Source organism: Nothobranchius furzeri, chromosome 13 (genome assembly GCF_043380555.1).
Source record: "Nothobranchius furzeri strain GRZ-AD chromosome 13, NfurGRZ-RIMD1, whole genome shotgun sequence".
In the NCBI taxonomy this organism is placed as follows: Eukaryota; Metazoa; Chordata; class Actinopteri; order Cyprinodontiformes; family Nothobranchiidae; genus Nothobranchius; species Nothobranchius furzeri.
Window position 1 is genome coordinate 38,229,831 of NC_091753.1, and position 17,524 is coordinate 38,247,354.

The 17,524-nt window shown below is 42.3% G+C and overlaps 1 protein-coding gene across 1 annotated transcript; it reads left to right on the forward strand.

Moving 5' to 3' along the window:
* The first annotated feature begins 255 nt into the window (after window positions 1-255).
* On the forward strand, window positions 256-12,108 carry ube4a (ubiquitination factor E4A (UFD2 homolog, yeast)). The gene is made up of 20 exons (XM_015951578.3): window positions 256-394; window positions 1,402-1,571; window positions 2,382-2,558; window positions 3,378-3,490; window positions 3,602-3,754; window positions 3,859-4,018; window positions 4,101-4,303; window positions 5,201-5,392; window positions 5,488-5,824; window positions 5,964-6,090; window positions 6,164-6,471; window positions 6,772-6,904; window positions 6,994-7,184; window positions 9,520-9,620; window positions 9,850-9,963; window positions 10,121-10,295; window positions 10,763-10,943; window positions 11,073-11,220; window positions 11,335-11,492; window positions 11,741-12,108. The coding sequence occupies exons 2-20, from the start codon at window positions 1,442-1,444 to the stop codon at window positions 11,874-11,876; spliced, it is 3,237 nt and encodes a 1,078-aa protein (XP_015807064.1). The 5' UTR covers window positions 256-394; window positions 1,402-1,441; the 3' UTR covers window positions 11,877-12,108.
* The last annotated feature ends 5,416 nt before the right edge of the window (window positions 12,109-17,524 follow it).

Below are 17,524 nucleotides of genomic sequence, written 5' to 3' on the forward strand. Positions count from 1 at the left end.
CCGTTCCCACTAAAGCAGCTATCAAAAAGAAATATATAATAAAAACTATGAAACAGCATGCCAAACTATCATGTCCATAACTATCATGTCCTCGAGAATGACGACACAGAGTATTGCTGCCCCTTGCTGGTAGTTATCAAACACTACAGGCTACAACCCGTCCAAGCAGGTAAAATTATAAAATTGTAATGTAAAATTCTATATGACTTAAACCTTTAATGCTTTGTAATGAAAGACGGCTTTACAGGTTCGCTTGGCGAAATGTTCATTTACAGAAACAAATAGCAGTCGTCTCACATTGATGACGTCCAGCTTCTGTTTACTGAGGAAATGCTTCAGGCTACGTAGAGGCTATCTTCCAGATCAAAAACACTAATTTCTGATCGTTAAACAGGTACGACAGCGTTCTTTACTGTATTTTATACATCGTGTATACTGGAAGCACATAAACACGTGTGCTGGTTTTCTAAATAAACGTTGAAAATGGTCCGTTGTGACCTTATGAGAGCTTAGCTTGTTGCATCACGTTGAGCTAACAAGCTAACCCTGCTAGCCAGTTCGTCAAGTGTCAAGTTAACCTGATTCTGCTAATAAAGTGTAAGTTAGTAGTATGGCAGCTTTAAAATAACACAACGTTGAGTTGTTGAAACTCGATGAAGTAGTTTAACTAATCGCTGAAGGGTGCTAACTGCTGGTTAACCTAGCAGTTAACGGATGTTTTACTTTGGATTTCATACAAACACATTATGACCGCATCTGAAAATATTGTATTTTATAAAGACTGAGTTAAACTATAAAAACTACAAAACGTGCTGAATACACTGATGGAAGTACTAGTACTAGAAATCCAGATTGATTATAAATTATGAACAGTAACGAGAATATTAAAAATAATAAACTACCAACATCAAATAAAGTAAAAGCAGTAGTGTTTCAGTCATTAGTGTGTACCTGAGTGTGTAGAATCTGCACATAATTTACATATTTATTGTTGGTTTGTAAAAATGCAAAGTTCACTGGGCTGTTGATCTGCTGACAGGGATGAATGATATTTTGTGACAGCAGAGCTGAGTGAGTCTTTTGGAGTTTGAACTTGTTGGGCCCGGAATGGATTTTCTGTGATATGTCCATAGCCTAAATTGTTCATAAAACAGCATAAATTGTCCATAGAGCAACATGTCAAAATAGTTCTCATATAATTTTTGCTAGTATATTTTAATTTAGAAACATTAACATTTTCAGCAGGTAGGGAAACAAGGAAATTCCCAGATTAAATGGCAAATGGCCTGTATTTGATATAGTGTCTTCTAGCGTTCTGGAATAGCGTTCTGTTCATCTTTGCTTACTTCTTTGTGGGCTATTTCCTTTGTGCATTATTAACTGTGTGCATTGTTTCTTGAGGCTGGAATCTTGGATGGAGTGAGTGTTGAGCCCCAGTGAGATGACTGACCAGGGCAACAACAACCACAACATCTCCTGCAATCCCTTTGCTGCCCTTTTCAGCTCACTGGCTGATGCCAAACAGTTTGCATCTGGCCAGAAAGCACCGCAACAGTCTGCTCAACCACCATGTGAGTGAGAGTTTGAATCTTGCATTATTACTGAGTAACCGTTGTCTTAATATAGATTTAGCGCCACAGAACGAACATCCTTTGTAGAAAAGACAAGATGTTAATTGGCTCTAGTGTTACAATTGGGGTGTGTAAACCTTTTAGGGGCTAAGTGAGAGGAGAATAGCAGCTATCATTGTTCCATAACCTAATTTGGCTACTTCACGTATTACATTTTATGCAGCTGCAGATCAGATTTTCTTTTGATAATTAGTCCATTAAGACGTGTGCAGTAGAGGCGTTTAGCTACCCGTTTTATGTATATTAACCTTTCCAGCAGGTCTTTTGCAGCTTAGCTGTGATTTCATGTTGTTGGAGTGCATGCTTGTCGTGGATGCAGGCAAACCGTTTATTTAACAATCAGTGAAAGTCTCAATATACAGTGTGGTATTTATACTGCAGATTGATCTATCTGCAGAAATGAAACTGCATATCTGTGATTATATTTTCATTAAAAAATTATTTTAGAATATATTTTTTTATTCTTTCATTAGAGCAGCTTTCACCAAATTGCTTCATTTTTAGAGTGGAAGGTTTGGTTTCGTGGGCATTTGTTTTCTTTCTTTCTTTCTTTCTTTCTTTAGTTTTTTATTTGTTGTTGCAGTTTAAAGAGTTGCTGACATAATAAAGCTCAGCCATCTTACTTAATGTCACCTCAAATGCAGAAAGGTTCTATTTTACACAAATATGCTTGGACAGAATGTTTGTAGCAAATACACATCTGCCTTTTTCCTGTAGTAACATCTGCTCTAAATGCACCTTTTCTCTCAGCGGAGGACTCAGGAGAGAGCCAGTCAGAGTCCGAAAACTCTGTGTCAGACAGTGTCGATGACAACGATGACTCTGTGGCAGAGATTAGCCGCTCGTTCCGGTCCCGACAGGAGCTCTGTGAACAGCTCAATGTCAATCACATGATCCAGAGGATATTTCTAATCACTCTGGATAACAGTAAGTAGAACCTGGACGATTATCACACGGCTGTGTGGAATTTAGCTCAAACACTGGACTGGTAACACATCAGTAGGGATGATGTTGTCATACGCTTCACTTTGATCTTTTATGTCTTCTTAACATGAAGCATATTTTTAACTTTAAAGACTCTTTGAATTCAGGTGGTTTTAGTTGCTTCTGCCTCTTAATGAGATTTCTGAATGACTCCATGATGTTGAGATCAGAGCTGCTGACAAAGAGGTTCAGACTCGAGGATTTCTGTGTGTGTGATCTCAGGGTTCTGGAGTCAGTCTGTGCTCCTGATACAGTTGTGAAAACAAATTCAGATATTAGCAGAAAACCTTATTTTTGCAGAAGTTCTTGCTTTCACATGAAAACAACGTATGAAGGGTAGATGCTCGCTGATAGCGATGCAGATCAGAAATAGCAGCGGGTGGAGCCCGCTTCTCCTCAGAGGCCGTTGTTGGATGCTGTTCGATATCTTGAAAATCAAATTATAAGTTTCCAGTCAGAGACAAATGAGTCACGGTGGTCAAAGACAGCACAAAGACCTCCAGTGCTGTGAGCTGGCTGAGTCACTCGTCTTCAGTCAGACTGCTAAAGAATGACTCACCATGTTTCAGGAAATATTGGCTAAAAGCAGCCCCCCCCCCAGTTAGTTCCCAGGTTATTTATCCTCACCTCTGTGTGTAAACACACACACACTACATTTGAGACTCTCATGTCTTATTTATTCTAGTTCTGGTTATTTCGCAGCTAGGAATAACTCGGCCTTGTTGTTAGTTTCGTGTTAAGATGATTATGTTTTACCTTTAGGTGATCCCAGTCTGAGAGGCGGTAATGGGATCCCACCTCGCTGCGTTTACCTGGAGGAAATGGCTGCAGATCTGGATGGACAGGACTGGCTGGACATGGACAACATAGAGCAGGTTAAACATCAACTTTTAGTTTTAATCATTGAACAGAAATGATAAACTCTTTTTGAAATGGTTGTTCTGCTCTGATTTGTGTCTGTGATGTTTCCTATTTTTGTCCTTCAGGCTCTGTTTAACCGCCTGCTGCTGCTCGAGCCTGGAAACCAGCTCATTTACATGACATCATGCAGCGCAGTGAACCTGTCAGCTGACCGCGATGCTGGAGAGAAATGTGCCATCCCTTACCTTTTTTCTTCTTACCAGAGAGCCAAGGAGGAGGTTTGCCTTGTAGCTTTTAACGACTGGTTATCAGAATCCTCCCATTTTTCAGAACGATTGGTAAATGATAAACTAACAATGTAACATCTGCTCTCTTGGTTTAGGTGACAAAGGTCCCTGAGAAGTTACTCTCATTTGCTGTACGCTGTAAGAACTTGTCTGTGTCAAACACACGAACAGTCCTGCTCACACCAGAGATCTACATCAACCAGAACATTTATGAGCAGCTTCTCGACCTGCTGTTGGAAGGTTTCCGAGGAGCACGTAGGTCCTGCATTAAGCCTGAGGAGAATCACAATAACTCTCTCTCTCTGGTTTTTCCACTAACAAAGTCTCTGTGTTTCAGATCCAGAGGAGGTGGTTGAATTTGTTGAGGAGGTCATCGCTGGCCTGATTTCTGACCAAGAGGTACGTACTTTTGAGGAGGTGATGGTTCCTGTTTTCGATATTCTTCAGGGACGCTTAAAAGACTTGGAGCTGTGCCAGCCTCTTCTCTACTTCTACCTCGACGTTCTCCTCTATTTCAGTCACCAGAAAGACATTGCCAAGGTTAGCAGACAAACAGATGTGAGGAAACATGCAGTTTTAAGCCGGGCGTACACTGTGCGACTTTTTCACTTTTTTGAGCCGATTTTCCAGTCGTGCGAGAATCCACAAGATCGGGGCGAGTTTTGTGCCGAGCGGTCGTGTAGTGTACAGGGGGTTACGAGAGGCGATTAACACCACGTGACCAGCTGCCGATCAGCAGTCGTGAGGTCGCACGGACTTCTGGTGTGTTTAATATTTCGCTCGTCCCTCGTGAGGGTATCGCACTGTTGAAGCAGCGCTGCGAGCAGCTACGATCCAAAAAGTATCAGAACCGCTCATGGCGCATGCGCAATCCTGCATCAACGCCGGTCGCTCGCTATTTCCCTAATAACACACGCTGTTCGTTTTTGTTTCTACACGTTTTTTTTACTCACAAAGATTGTCAAGAAAGTGTGTTTGTCGTGTTCATGTCAAATTAAACTGATCACAAAACACAGATTTACTTTATTTCGTTTTCCTCATCCAACCCCCATAAATGCCTGTGTGTCCTCCTGCAGCACCCCCGAAGGACAACAGGCAAGACAAGACAAAAAAGTCTGACGTGTTGTGTAAAAACTGCTATTTTTAGCACATTTTTAGGGCCGACGTGTTGCTACCAGACGTACAGTGTGAGCAGTCAGGTCGCATGCGAGAACTGGGTCGTACAGTGTGAGCACATGACTCGTGAGATCTGCTCTGCGAGGAAGTCGTACAGTTTGAGCTGAAGCTGAACGCTGCGAGTGAAAAAGTCGCACAGTGTACGCCCGGCTTTAGTCAGCAGGAAATCATTTATGAAATAATACACAAAACCTAGGCAGTAGTTCCAGAACCTGAGAGATAATTTTAGTTCTAAATCATTTTTCTTTTGATTTTTTTAAGGTGTTGGTTGAACACATACTGCCCAAAGACCCTGCTAATGGTTTGCAGTACCAGAAAACTCTCCTGGGGACGGTGCTGAATATTTCCTGTTTGCTGAAAACCCCAGGTGTTGTTGAGGGCCATGGCTACTTCCTGAACCCTTCTCGCTCAAGTGCCCAGGAGACAAAGGTCCAGGAAGGCAACATTCACCAAGTACATGAGCTTCTTTAGTTTATTTTTATTTTTTGCCAAATTATCAAACTATAAATGCCTCCAGGTGCCACAGGTTTACTCTCTCTGTTTCACAGTTCATGGGGCAGTTCCATGACAAGATACACCAGGTTTTTAAAAACCTGCTGCAGCAGCGATCTGGTGAGACCCGCCACTTGCTGCTCACATGGTTGGGCGGCTGTCTGCAGGCTAATTCTGGTCGAGCCAAAATCTGGGCCAATCAGATGCCAGAGATTTTTTACCAGACGTACGCCTCGGATGCTTTCTTCCTAAACTTGGGCGCCGCTTTGCTGAAGCTGTGCCAGCCATTCTGCAAGCCTCATTCACTCAAACTGCTCTCCTTCAATCCCACCTACTGTGCTCTCAAAGACATGAGCGAAGAAGAGAGGCGCAATCGCAGCATTCATGCAAGAGGTCAGTATAATGCACTGTTGAATCATTGGAACTGCTTGGGTATTTCATCTAGTTCTACAATTTTCTATAAAGTTGTTTGCACAAATGTCGCAGCAATAATAACACATGAGTGCGTGTTTTAATTTCTGTCTGATGACAGGTCTCGACAAGGAGACCTGTCTGATTCCTGTGCCTCCCCAGCAGCAGGTCGAGCCTGCACAGTCCTACAGCCTGCTGACTGAAAACCTCACCTTCACACAACTCACCGTGTATCTTGGCTTCCACAGGTGCATAAAGTCAAACGCCATAAACAAGTGATCACAACTATATTGGAAGCCCTGTGCATGTGTGTGTGTGCAGACTCCACGAGCAGATGGTCAAGATGAACCAGTCTCTCCACCGGCTCCAGGTGGCATGGCAGGAGGCCCAGCGAACAGGAAACCCCATGTCAGAGCAGCTCCTGGAGCAGTTTGAGCGTCTGATGACTTTTTATTTGTCAACCAAAGCTGCCACCACACAGCCCGCCATGCTACAATGCTGCCTTAACCTGCAGGCTTCCACCGCCGCTCTGCTCGTTCAGCTCAGTATGGAAAACCAGGGTCCTGAACATGTAGCGCTCAGCTTCCCCCTGCCCTCCCTACACAACACCATGCTGTGTTTCATTCCAGGTGGGGTACATTGTCATTACAGACTAGGTTTGCTGTTTTTAACTCGGTATAAAAAAATACCAACATGACCGGTCCACTTAAACCTTTCACCTTATGTAGGGACAGGGTTATGTGGCTTCAGGTTTCAGTCTCGTAGCTAATTGATCTTTTGAAATGCGCCCATTGAAGAAAGGGTTTTATTGTGTCTGCAGCTGTGCATACAATATAATTGAGGTTAGTTATTCATAGTACAGTTATTCAACGCTGCTGAGCATTCTCCATAAGGATAGGCTCAACTAAAAGCTGGCTTGTGTTTATCAGAGTTTTTTGCAGAAAACGTGGGAGACTTTTTCATCTTCCTACGGCGTTTTGCAGACGACGTTTTGGAGACTTCCGCTGAAAGTCTGGAGCAGATTCTTAATTTCATTACTGTCTTTATGGGCAATGTAGAAAGGTACGTGACTTTTTCTGACATGACTTTGGTTGCGGTAATATAAAAAGCAATCCACTTTTCAGATTGTTCCTTGTTTTTTTGCTCAATAGGATGAAGAATCCTCATTTAAGAGCAAAGCTTGCGGAGGTGTTGGAGGCGGTGATGCCTCACATGGAGCCGCAGGCTCTGGGTGCCGCTCAGCCTGTTGTGTACCAGAGGGAAAGGGTCTTCTGCTCCTATAGATATGCTCCTCAGCTGGCCGAGGCCCTCATCACTGTGTTTGTTGACATTGAATTTACAGGTGAAGCGAGTTCTTAGAACGTTCAACTTGCTAGTTTTAAATGACCTTTTTAAAACTTACTAAGTTCGCATAGTAGACATCGACTGAATTTAAAAGCCATGTTGTGTTTTTGTCTTCTCTTTTACTACCTCCTTTTTTACCTTAAATATTTTTATTTGTACTATTTTGCTATTAGCACCGGGACACGGAGAAACGCCATGTCAATTCTGTGTGTGTTTCTCATATGTCAGTCTTGACCACGAAGAAAAATTACCGTAAATCCTCTAATACAGGCCGGTATTCAATTAAAGGCTGGGTCTCCAATTTTGGCCGGTGTCGGAGTCGGCGGAGGTGAATAATGGCCGGTCTCTTATTGTGGCCGGGTGGAATGTGGTAACAAGCAAGTACGGGAGCGGTTGTGTCATCGTCTCACTTTTGATTTGCCAGTGATAGACCGCGAGTGTAACTTTAACCGTGCGGAGACGAAGAGGAGGCGAAAATTTGATATCAAGTTCAAAGAGAACGTGCGCTGCAGAACACTGGGGAGCAATAGGGGTTGTATGAACTAGTCAACTTCACTATAGTGACTTTTTATGCCTGTCGTCGACTAGTCGCTGTCACGTGATAATGACCGGCAAGATGCAGCCCTCGGAAAAGACAGCAGCCTGCTGTCAGCAGGTGACAAGCTCCTGCGCTCGGGGGGGCAACGCGCTCTGCCAGAGCGTCAGCACTGACACGCGATCGTTCATGTCGGTTCATTTCCTTTAATGTTTTCTGTCTTTTATTTGCGCCTGATGTGTTTCGCTGCTGTGGAGCGGGGCACATCACCTTGTCCTCCGACGCACTGATCACTGATGCGGCCGGCAAGCAGCGAGCACTCCACTGTTTTTGCGGTTGGTATATCTTTTAGAACTGCAGTTCAAAGGTAACTCGTGAGGTGAATATATATGAACCCAGGTAGCAGTTTTTCTTAAGGATTGAGAGGAGATGCAGGAAGATAATAAACAGGCAGGACAGAAAAATAGTCAAATAAAAACAAGTTAGTTTTTGTACCTGCTGGTTGCAACAAACAGACACCATTGAAGGTAATCAGAAGTGAGGAACAGAAAATGAAATAATTATTTTAATGTTTAGAGCAGCAGGAACTCCGAGAGGCTGCAGGCGCATCAGTGAGTTTGCGGCCGCTGCGCAGGGGGAGGGGGGAGAGGGCTGAAGCAGAAACTACCATTGTTAAAAGAATTGTGTTTAACTTTGAAAATGTGGGCGCAATTTTAATTGTCAAAAACTCCAGCGAAACATTCGTTCATTTTGCTCAAATAGAAATAGAGGCCTGCGTCTAATACTGGCCCTCCTTCCAATAAAGGCCTGGAGCTTGATGAGCTTGAGTCAAATACAGACCCGGGCCTGTATTAGAGGATTTACGGTAATTAAATAAAGTTACCGTTTTAGCGGAACAAGATATAAGAAATGTAGTATTGGATATTAGGCCCGCCCAAAGGACCCAGGAAGCAACCATACCCCCGGTTGAATGTTCTATCATGCACCTTGAGGTAAAGGGAGACCCCTGCTGTTGTAAGCGAGTGAGATAGCTTCCACAATCCAATGAGAGAACCTCTTTCTGGACAGAGCCTTACCTCTAGCTGGATTGGTAAAACACAGCTGGTCACACACCCTGAGTTTGGTCTGAGCAGCTTTTCTTGGTGGCAGTGTCTTCTGAACAGTCATCCTTTTTGTTTTACTCTATGGGGTAAAATGTTGCACTAACGACGCTAACGGTGAAATAAAAGCAAATAGTTGCTCTGAAAATGTCTCAAGCTACTTTTTCAATTATCAACAACTCAGTATTACAGTGAAATGTATTTATCTACTCAACTTACCGTGTATAACTCATCTCTTCTGGCGCTGATCCGTAACTGGCAACAGCCACGAAACCAACGAACCTGCTTGTTTTGAAGCTTGGGCTGCAGTACTCGGATTTGACCACAGGATGTCATTCCTACTTCATGCACCTTGAAGCTGATTTTGTAAAGTGAAAGCTCTTCTAGCTTGGTTGCACATAGTTAGAAAATTGGGTGTTCTCAGTGAGGTGAAGAGTGTAAGAGCTGAATAATGACTGTGATGGTAAGCGTGTTTACAGTACATGCAGCCAGGGCCCGCCGCTTTTCACCACGCATCATGTGCCTAAGGGCGTGGTTAAAGATGTCTTGAGTCAGGCCATGCGGAGGTGTGACGTCTCATACCATAAGTGTTGTACCGAGTGAGTGGACTAAAAGGGAACTCTTTATAAAGAACAGCTGAACAATGTAAACAAGCAGATGCTAACAGTTTACTCACCTCTTATCTGTCTGTTCTCCAGGTGATCCTCATCAATTTGAACAGAAATTCAACTACAGGAGACCCATGTATCCAATTCTCAAGTACATGTGGAGCAAGGACATTTACAGGGAGAGCATCAAGGTAAAGTTTTTCACTGTTTATCTGAACTCGCGGTCTTCTCACCTGCATGCAGTGGTATGACAGTTGTGGTTTTAACAGGAAGCTGAAATGTTTGGAGTTTGGAGAGTTCCTTGTTGTGCTCCAGTTGAACTGATTAGATCATTCTCATTCAAAAGTTGTAATTACCAACTAAAAGCATTCTGTTAAGTTCAAACTTGTTTTTTATTCTGTTTGATATTTTTTCATTCAGCGTTTGGCCAACTATGCATCTGAAAACCTGGAGGCCATGAACCCCCCTCTGTTCCTCAAGTTCCTCAACTTACTGATGAACGATGCCATCTTTCTGCTGGATGAAGCGATTCAGGTGAGTTTCCTTGCATATATGTCGATGATCTGAACTTATTTGGTCATTTTTCAGTGCTTTGAAGTCCTCCCAAAATGATGTCGTCAGTGATGAAATTTAGATTTGGTCATGGGTTTTTGTGTTGAGCCACATCTCATACATTTACTTTTGTGTGTAGTACTTGAGTAAAATCAAGATCCTGCAGCTGGAGCGGGATCGAGGTGAGTGGGAAGGCCTAGCCCCTGATGCTCGAAGAGAAAAGGAGTCGAGCCTGCAGATGTTTGGACAGCTGGGACGCTTCCACAACATCATGTCCAACGAGACCATCGGGACACTAGCCTTCCTCACCTCAGGTCAGGCTCAATAGGCTGTTACAGATACAATTGTTTTGTTGTTTGTTTATGTATTTTTTATGTTTATTCAAGCAGCTTTTGCAGCCCTAGATACTTCATTTAGGCATTTATGAACAAACAGGATTTATCGATATATTTTTATTTTTTCTGTGGAGAAAAAATTGTTTAAACTAATAATACTTTTATAAAACCGTTTATTTATTTAAACATGTTGACTCAAACGTTATTAAAGATGTACATGCACTAACTTTTCACTTATAGTACTTGTGTTTAAATATTTCTCTCTCTCTCTCTCTCTCTCTCTCTCTCTCTCTCTCTGTCTCTCTCTGTCTCTCTCTGTCTCTCTCTCTCTCTCTCTCTCTCTCTCTCTCTCTCTCTCTCTCTGTGTCTCTCTCTGTCTCTGTCTCTCTCTCTCTCTCTCTCTCTGTCTCTGTCTGTCTGTCTCTCTGTGTCTCTCTCTCTCTCAGAGATCAAGGGTATATTTGTGCACCCGTTCCTAGCTGAGAGGATCATCTCTATGCTGAACTACTTCTTGCAGCACCTGGTCGGTCCTAAGATGGGGGCTCTTAAAGTCAAGGACTTCAGCGAGTTTGACTTTAAGCCACAGCAGCTCGTTTCTGACATCTGCACAATCTACCTCAACTTGGGGTAGGTTAGAATTATTTATTTTATTTCACAAGATGGCAGACTTTCATGATAAAACTGAATCTTGAGTGAGAAACCATTTGCTTTGTTTCTTTTTATTTGAACTTTACATCCAGCTCTTGTCTTTTGCAGTGATGAGGAGAATTTCTGTGCCACAGTCCCAAAAGATGGACGATCTTACTCCCCTACCCTCTTCTCCCAGACACTTCGGGTGCTGAAGAAGATCAACAAGCCTGGTGACATGATAGTGACTTTTGGTCTCATTGCAGATAAAATAAAGGTATAATTTGACTTGTGGTTTGTTGGAGATTAGCATCTGAGTAAACCATTATAAATTAATGCAGTAATCTAGGAATTCAGCATTTTTTTTTAATCATTGTGCCTTTTTCTTTAGTCTCATGCGGACAGACAGCAACAGGAAGAAGAAACCTATGCAGATGCTCCAGATGAGTTTTTGGACCCCATCATGTCCACTTTGATGTTAGATCCCGTCCTTCTCCCTTCCTCTAATGTTACAGTTGACCGCTCAACTATAGCAAGACATCTTCTCAGGTGTGTTCCTCCTGAGCTCTAACATTATCTAAATATTTTCTCTAATCTTTAATTCAACACTTGATTAGTTCATGTATTGTCCCTGACATGTTGGAACTATTGGCGTTTTAACCTTTATGTGAGCCTAAATAGCTTGCATGTATTTTACCTATTTATTTATTTATTTTTACAATCTGTTATGGACCTTTTTTTGTCTTTAATAAAATTAGTGATTGATTGATTATTGATTATGTGTGTGCTCCTCACAGTGACCAGACCGACCCCTTCAACAGGAGTCCTCTAACTATGGACCAGATCAGGCCAAACGAGGAACTCAAACAACAGATCTTACAGTGGTTGGATAAACATAAGCAGGAGAAGCTGCAGCTGGGACCAAGTGGCTAGTCTTGGTTAACTTGCTGTGAAAAACTGTTATTTACCCTGGCTCTTGTGCTCCTCTGCTTCATGGAAAACCCTCAGCGTGCTTTTTATCTCTGGATTTATTCAGGCTCCTCTTCTCCAGCTGACTTTACATCAGTCCTTTTATGCTCAAACACATAGTTTTTGCATCAACTGTCGTTGCAAACTGCACTGCAGGTTACAACTTTAAATCTGATGCACAGTACCTGCTGTTTTCTCCCATGATGCGCTGCTGCTGCTTCTGTCGTCACTACGGTCAGAACTCTGGTCATCTCTCATGAACTACCATGAATTACCAGCCAGTAATTTTAATTTTGTAATGCAAGGTGAGTATTTTTGGGAACTCTTAAGTAGATTTGTACATTCTAACTGGTCTCCCTTGGATAAAGAATGTGTCATACACTGCCTTTTAAAGTCCACCAACACCCTACATGTTTGCATTTTTGGTCAATCTTGACCAGCATGCTAATTATAAATATTAACTGTTAAAAGTGAAACAAAGATCAGATTAAAGCTACTTAAAAATTTCTCCGTTTTTTGTTGGTTTTGGAGAAATTATTTAAAAATACTTAGAAAATTAGCCTCAGTAGACTTTCAAATGCCTGCCTTTAATAAAATATTTTATTGTCACAATGAGAGTTCACTAGAGGTTGTTGGATTTAAGGATACAAAGTTCAGATGTTTTTTTTTTTAGGAAATGCAAAAATGAGAATAAAAACCAACCTTTTGTGATGAGAATTTAAACATTTGACATTTTACCTTGAATGTCACTTTGGGAGCCATTGAATACTGACTGTAGCACACAATTGTTGAATCCTTGTGGGACGTTGTAATTAAAGTGTTTTGGGGTTTCCTCCGCTGCTGCAGAAAGCATCTGCTGAATGGTAGAGCGACCTTCATGTGTGAGATTTATGAGTGCCTTTTTGAGACACTAAGCGGTGATAATGGACACCGAGAGGCTCCTCTCAGCCCCTGAGGATAAGAGGATATTATCAAAACTGTGACTTTTAAGTTCAAAAGAAGTGTAGAAAACTCAGACTCTGAAATGTTTAATTCTAATAAAAATGTAGATCAGATGCAGCTTATTATCTGTGACTGTGCTGATTTATCTCTGTCTAGATTCAGTTTAAATGACATTATCATCATTTACTTGTGTCAGTTCATTTTAAGGTCCTTAAACTGACCATGGTGGTTTGCAGTGACGTGCGTTCCACCCCTGGGCCTTCAGTGATTTCCTATTCAGTCCAATCTAAATTAATACACTTTAAAATACCATCAATATGACATCACAGCTTGAGAATCCTTACAGAATCACACACACACACCACACCAGTAGTTGGTCAAGACACTATTTCCGGAGCCTTTAAAGTCAAACTGGCATTCGCAATTGAAAGTAGGAAACTAAGACCATGGATACTGTCAAATCTCAAAAATGTAAGACGGGTTTAAGAGATGAGTCAATAAAGTAAGTAAAGCAAACACATTTGCATTTGTTTTGGAGAAAATTGCACCGCGAAACAATTGAACATGTTAGCGCAGCTGCGCGCACCACATTATACACAATATAAATTGCATAGAAACTGAATAAATTTTTATTTCATTTTGCCATTTTATTTAGATATTTATTGATTATTAACTAAATAAAATGACAAAACATTAAAAATACTAAAAATGTTTGTACTCACCAGCATAAATCTCCAACAGGGATCTCCTCCTCTCATTTGAAAATAAAATCCATCCTTCTTTCCTCAGGAAAACCTCCATGCTGTCAGTTTCTGTGCACTTCCGGTCCATGCAGGGCCAAATTAAGACTTCGTTGTACCCTGGGCAACAATATTAAAGGGCCCCCTCATCACGACCCAAGGATCACCATAATATGGTCACACACAGAATATTTTACTGTAATATGCAGTAAATATACTCAATACTTGAATGCCTGACTTCACTTAACCCGCTCAGGGTAACCTTTGACCCATCTTGTGTGGACTGACCAATGAGGAGAGAGTCTTAACTTGAGGCCCTCTCTTCATTGGTCAGTCTACAAGAGACTGAGTCTCAACTGACGTTCAAAGTCATAGGCAGCGAACAGTCTCTGTGCAGCGCAAAAGCCCGGGTGGACAGTTTGTTTAATACAGGGTGATCATATTTCCATTTCCAAAAAAGAGGACAGGGGATCTGTGCCTATGACATCACACTATGGCAACGCCACACAACGCTGGGACCCATTTTTTTGTAAGAAGTAAATTAATATCAGATTCTGCCAATAAAAGGGCTCTAAAACAATAAGTACTTAGCATATTTACTGCAAAATCTCATTTTTCTGCTTTAGTGCTGCAACAAGGTTTCATTAATAATAAATTATAACTTTTGTTTTACTACAGCATCGATACGCTTCCTGTGCACAGATTATTAAGGGTGCTTGTTTCAGCTGTGAGATTAGATGATAGGATCAATGAAAAAATAAGTTGTCACACTGGAAACTTTCAGAGAATCCACAAATAGTGGCTTTCAAATGGTTTTGTTACTTCTTGCAAGTTTAGAAAAGAAGCAGATGAGACAGCATGTCTGATAATTTAGTTTTTCATCTGATAATATTAGAACATGTCAGTAATATCTGAGGGACTTTTACAAACACTGTATAACTAATTCTCCTGGAGAGGGTATGAATTACACAGAGGCTTCTGGGGAGCCCAGCTATGGGGGTGGGGTGGTGGTGGTGGTGGTGGTGGGGGGGGGGGGGTCGTTTTGCCTTGGCCTCCAAAATGTCTTGAAACGGCCCTGGGTGTGTGACTGAGTTTTAAAGGTGATCTGAATTGTATCAGATGTATAAATATTACATGTGTATAACTTTTTGTTTTGCAGGTAAAAACGTGTAGTGGAGATAAATCTATGTACATTTTACTTTTCAACACTTTTTTGTTTTCTTGTTTTTATTTAACTATATTTTCCTGTCCTGTCTGTCTCTCTTCTTCCTGCATCGCCTCTAAACTATCCAGAAAAACTGCTGCCTGGATTCTTACTTTTTCACCTCATCGGTTACTTTTGAGCAGATCAAAGGGATCTCCTGACCGCAAAGCGGAGAGCGCGTTTCGACGCATCAGTGAGATGAAATCACCGCAGCACAGGTGATGAGCTCCGCAGTAGCGCGCTTCAGGCACAAATAAGACAGAAAGTAGAGAACATGTGCAGACATGAACGATCGTGTGTTAATTATAGTTTTTTGGTTGCGCCACTTTGAGAATGGACCGTGCGCTGGACGCAGCAGCCTGGAGTGCTGCGCACCGATCATCGCTCTGCCGCTCTCTGCTGAAAAGAGTCCATGAATGATAATATAGTAATATAGGTAGAAAACTTTTTTCTGGCTCCCCTGAATGTGTAGGATATACAGCTTCCCCATCCCTGCTCCTGGATGAAAAGCCGGACATTTTCATCAATACAAGAACCCGGACATCCCGGACAGAGTGAAAAGCTGACATGTCCGTGGAAAAAAGGACGTACGGTCACACTAGTTTAATATAAAGCGAGAGATCACAGATACAGTAATTTGCTCGTGCCCTTGCTGCCCTGGGCCCTTTATGGTTAATCCGGCCTTGGGTCCATGAGTAGATCTGGACATGGAGGCTAAAAGCCGTGTCTGTCTGGTCGCATGGCGTAAGTTTTAACACGCTTTAATGCTAAAAATGAGCGCTCAACAGAGGCAGTGGACACTGGGATAGTGAAGTTGTCCCACACTCACCTAGGTTTTTGTTCAGAAGAAAATCCTATAGATCAGCTGGAATTTTTCCTTTAAAATCAGCCATGGTATACATGACAGTTCATGGCATCCATCTTGTGTGTCGTCATGTGAACCGTGGTGCCAGGAACAAACTCAGGTAGATGTTTTGAGTGTTGATTGTAATGATGTTCCTGTCTGGCCTGGAGATGTTTCAACCTCAGGTGAAATACTTCTGGGATCGCAGGTTGCAGTACAGCAGTAGAGCTCGGCAACGTTCTCAACACTCTACCCATAAGAACTTGGGCAGGTGAAAACGTATTACTAGTTACTGGCGTATTTCTGAGTGACAACAGGGCTAAATGTGGAGCTGTCCCTGATTGTAATTCTTGTTTCAGTGTGTATTTAATGGTTTTCACCATCCTCTCTGCTAGCCCATTTGATTGCAGATATCCAGGACTTGAATGGATTAGTTTTATGCCCCAGGATGCTGCAAACATTCTCATTTCAGAGCTAACAAAAGGAACGTGGTCACTCACCAGTTCTTTGGGGATCCCATGCCTGCGAAAATTGCATTCATTTTCTGTATGACTGTACAGGCTGTCTTGTCAGCTAAATGCAGCACTTCAAGGTATTTCGACAGATAGTCTACTATCACCCGATAGGATTGTCCTTTTAGCTCAAACATATCAGCTCCCACTTTGATCCAAGGTAACTCGGGTATCTCATGTGGAATGAGTGGTTCTTTGGCGTTTTGTGGCTGAAGCTGTTGACATGGAGCACACTTTTCTACCATGTTTGCAATGTCATAGGTCATTCCTGGCCAGTACATCATTTTCCAAGCTTGAGCTTTCATCCTCTGTATTCCTTGGTGTGCAATATGTAATCTGCCAAGCATCATTTGTTTGGCTTTTGCAGGAATAATAATCTTATCACCAGCCATGATTATTCCGTCTCTGATGCTGATGATGTCTCTCGACCAATACTGGTGACGATTAGTGGCCACGCTGCTGCTTCTTTCAGGCCACCCTTTATAATGCATCTCTGTCAGATCCTGCAGCACTTTATCGCTGGCAGTTGCCTCTTTTAGCATGGCGATAGTCTCTGCATCAATTGTTGCTGTAGCTTCCATCATGTGAACAACTCTCTCATCAAAATGGTCCTCTACTGCTTTCTCTTGGCAGTTCCCGGCAACAGCACGAGACAGGGTGTCAGCGACATGCGTCTCTTTGCCTGCTGTGTATGTTATCCTGAGATCGTAGCGCTGAAGCTGTAGCAATGTGTGCTGAAGTCGTGCTGGTGTTTCAGGTTCTTCTTAAAGATGACCTCCAGCAGTTTGTGGTCAGATTGGACATTCACTGTGTTGCCATACGTTTAGTTGCAAAAACAATTGCAAGAAGCTCCTTTTCATTTTTTTCAGACTCAGTGAGTGCATGTGACGCGTAGGATAGTGGCCTGCCCTCTTGCAGGAGACTAGCACCCTGTCCATCTTTAGATGTGTCACATTGAATAGTCAGCGTTTATTTTATTTTTTTTAAATCATAAAACTTGAGCACTGGCGCTTGCATCAGCGAAGTCTTGAGTTTTTCCAGCGTTTTATTGTGTTCCTGGTTCCAGTCCCACACTGCATCTTTCCCCAGTAGCTGTCTGAGTGGCGCTGTTATAGTGGCTTCATTTGGGATGTTCTGGGACAGGTATCTTTTCATTCCTAACAGTCTCTGGAGTCCACTTTTGTCTGCTGGTGGTGGCATGTCTTTGTTAGCCAATACTTTTGTCTCATCCGGCTTCACACCTTCAGCAGTGACCACGTGTTCCATGTATCTTACAGTATTAACTTTGTACTGTATTTTCTCCATGTAGAATTTTAGGTTTGCTTTCCTGGCTGTCTCCATCACCCTTTTCAGGATGACATCATGCTCTT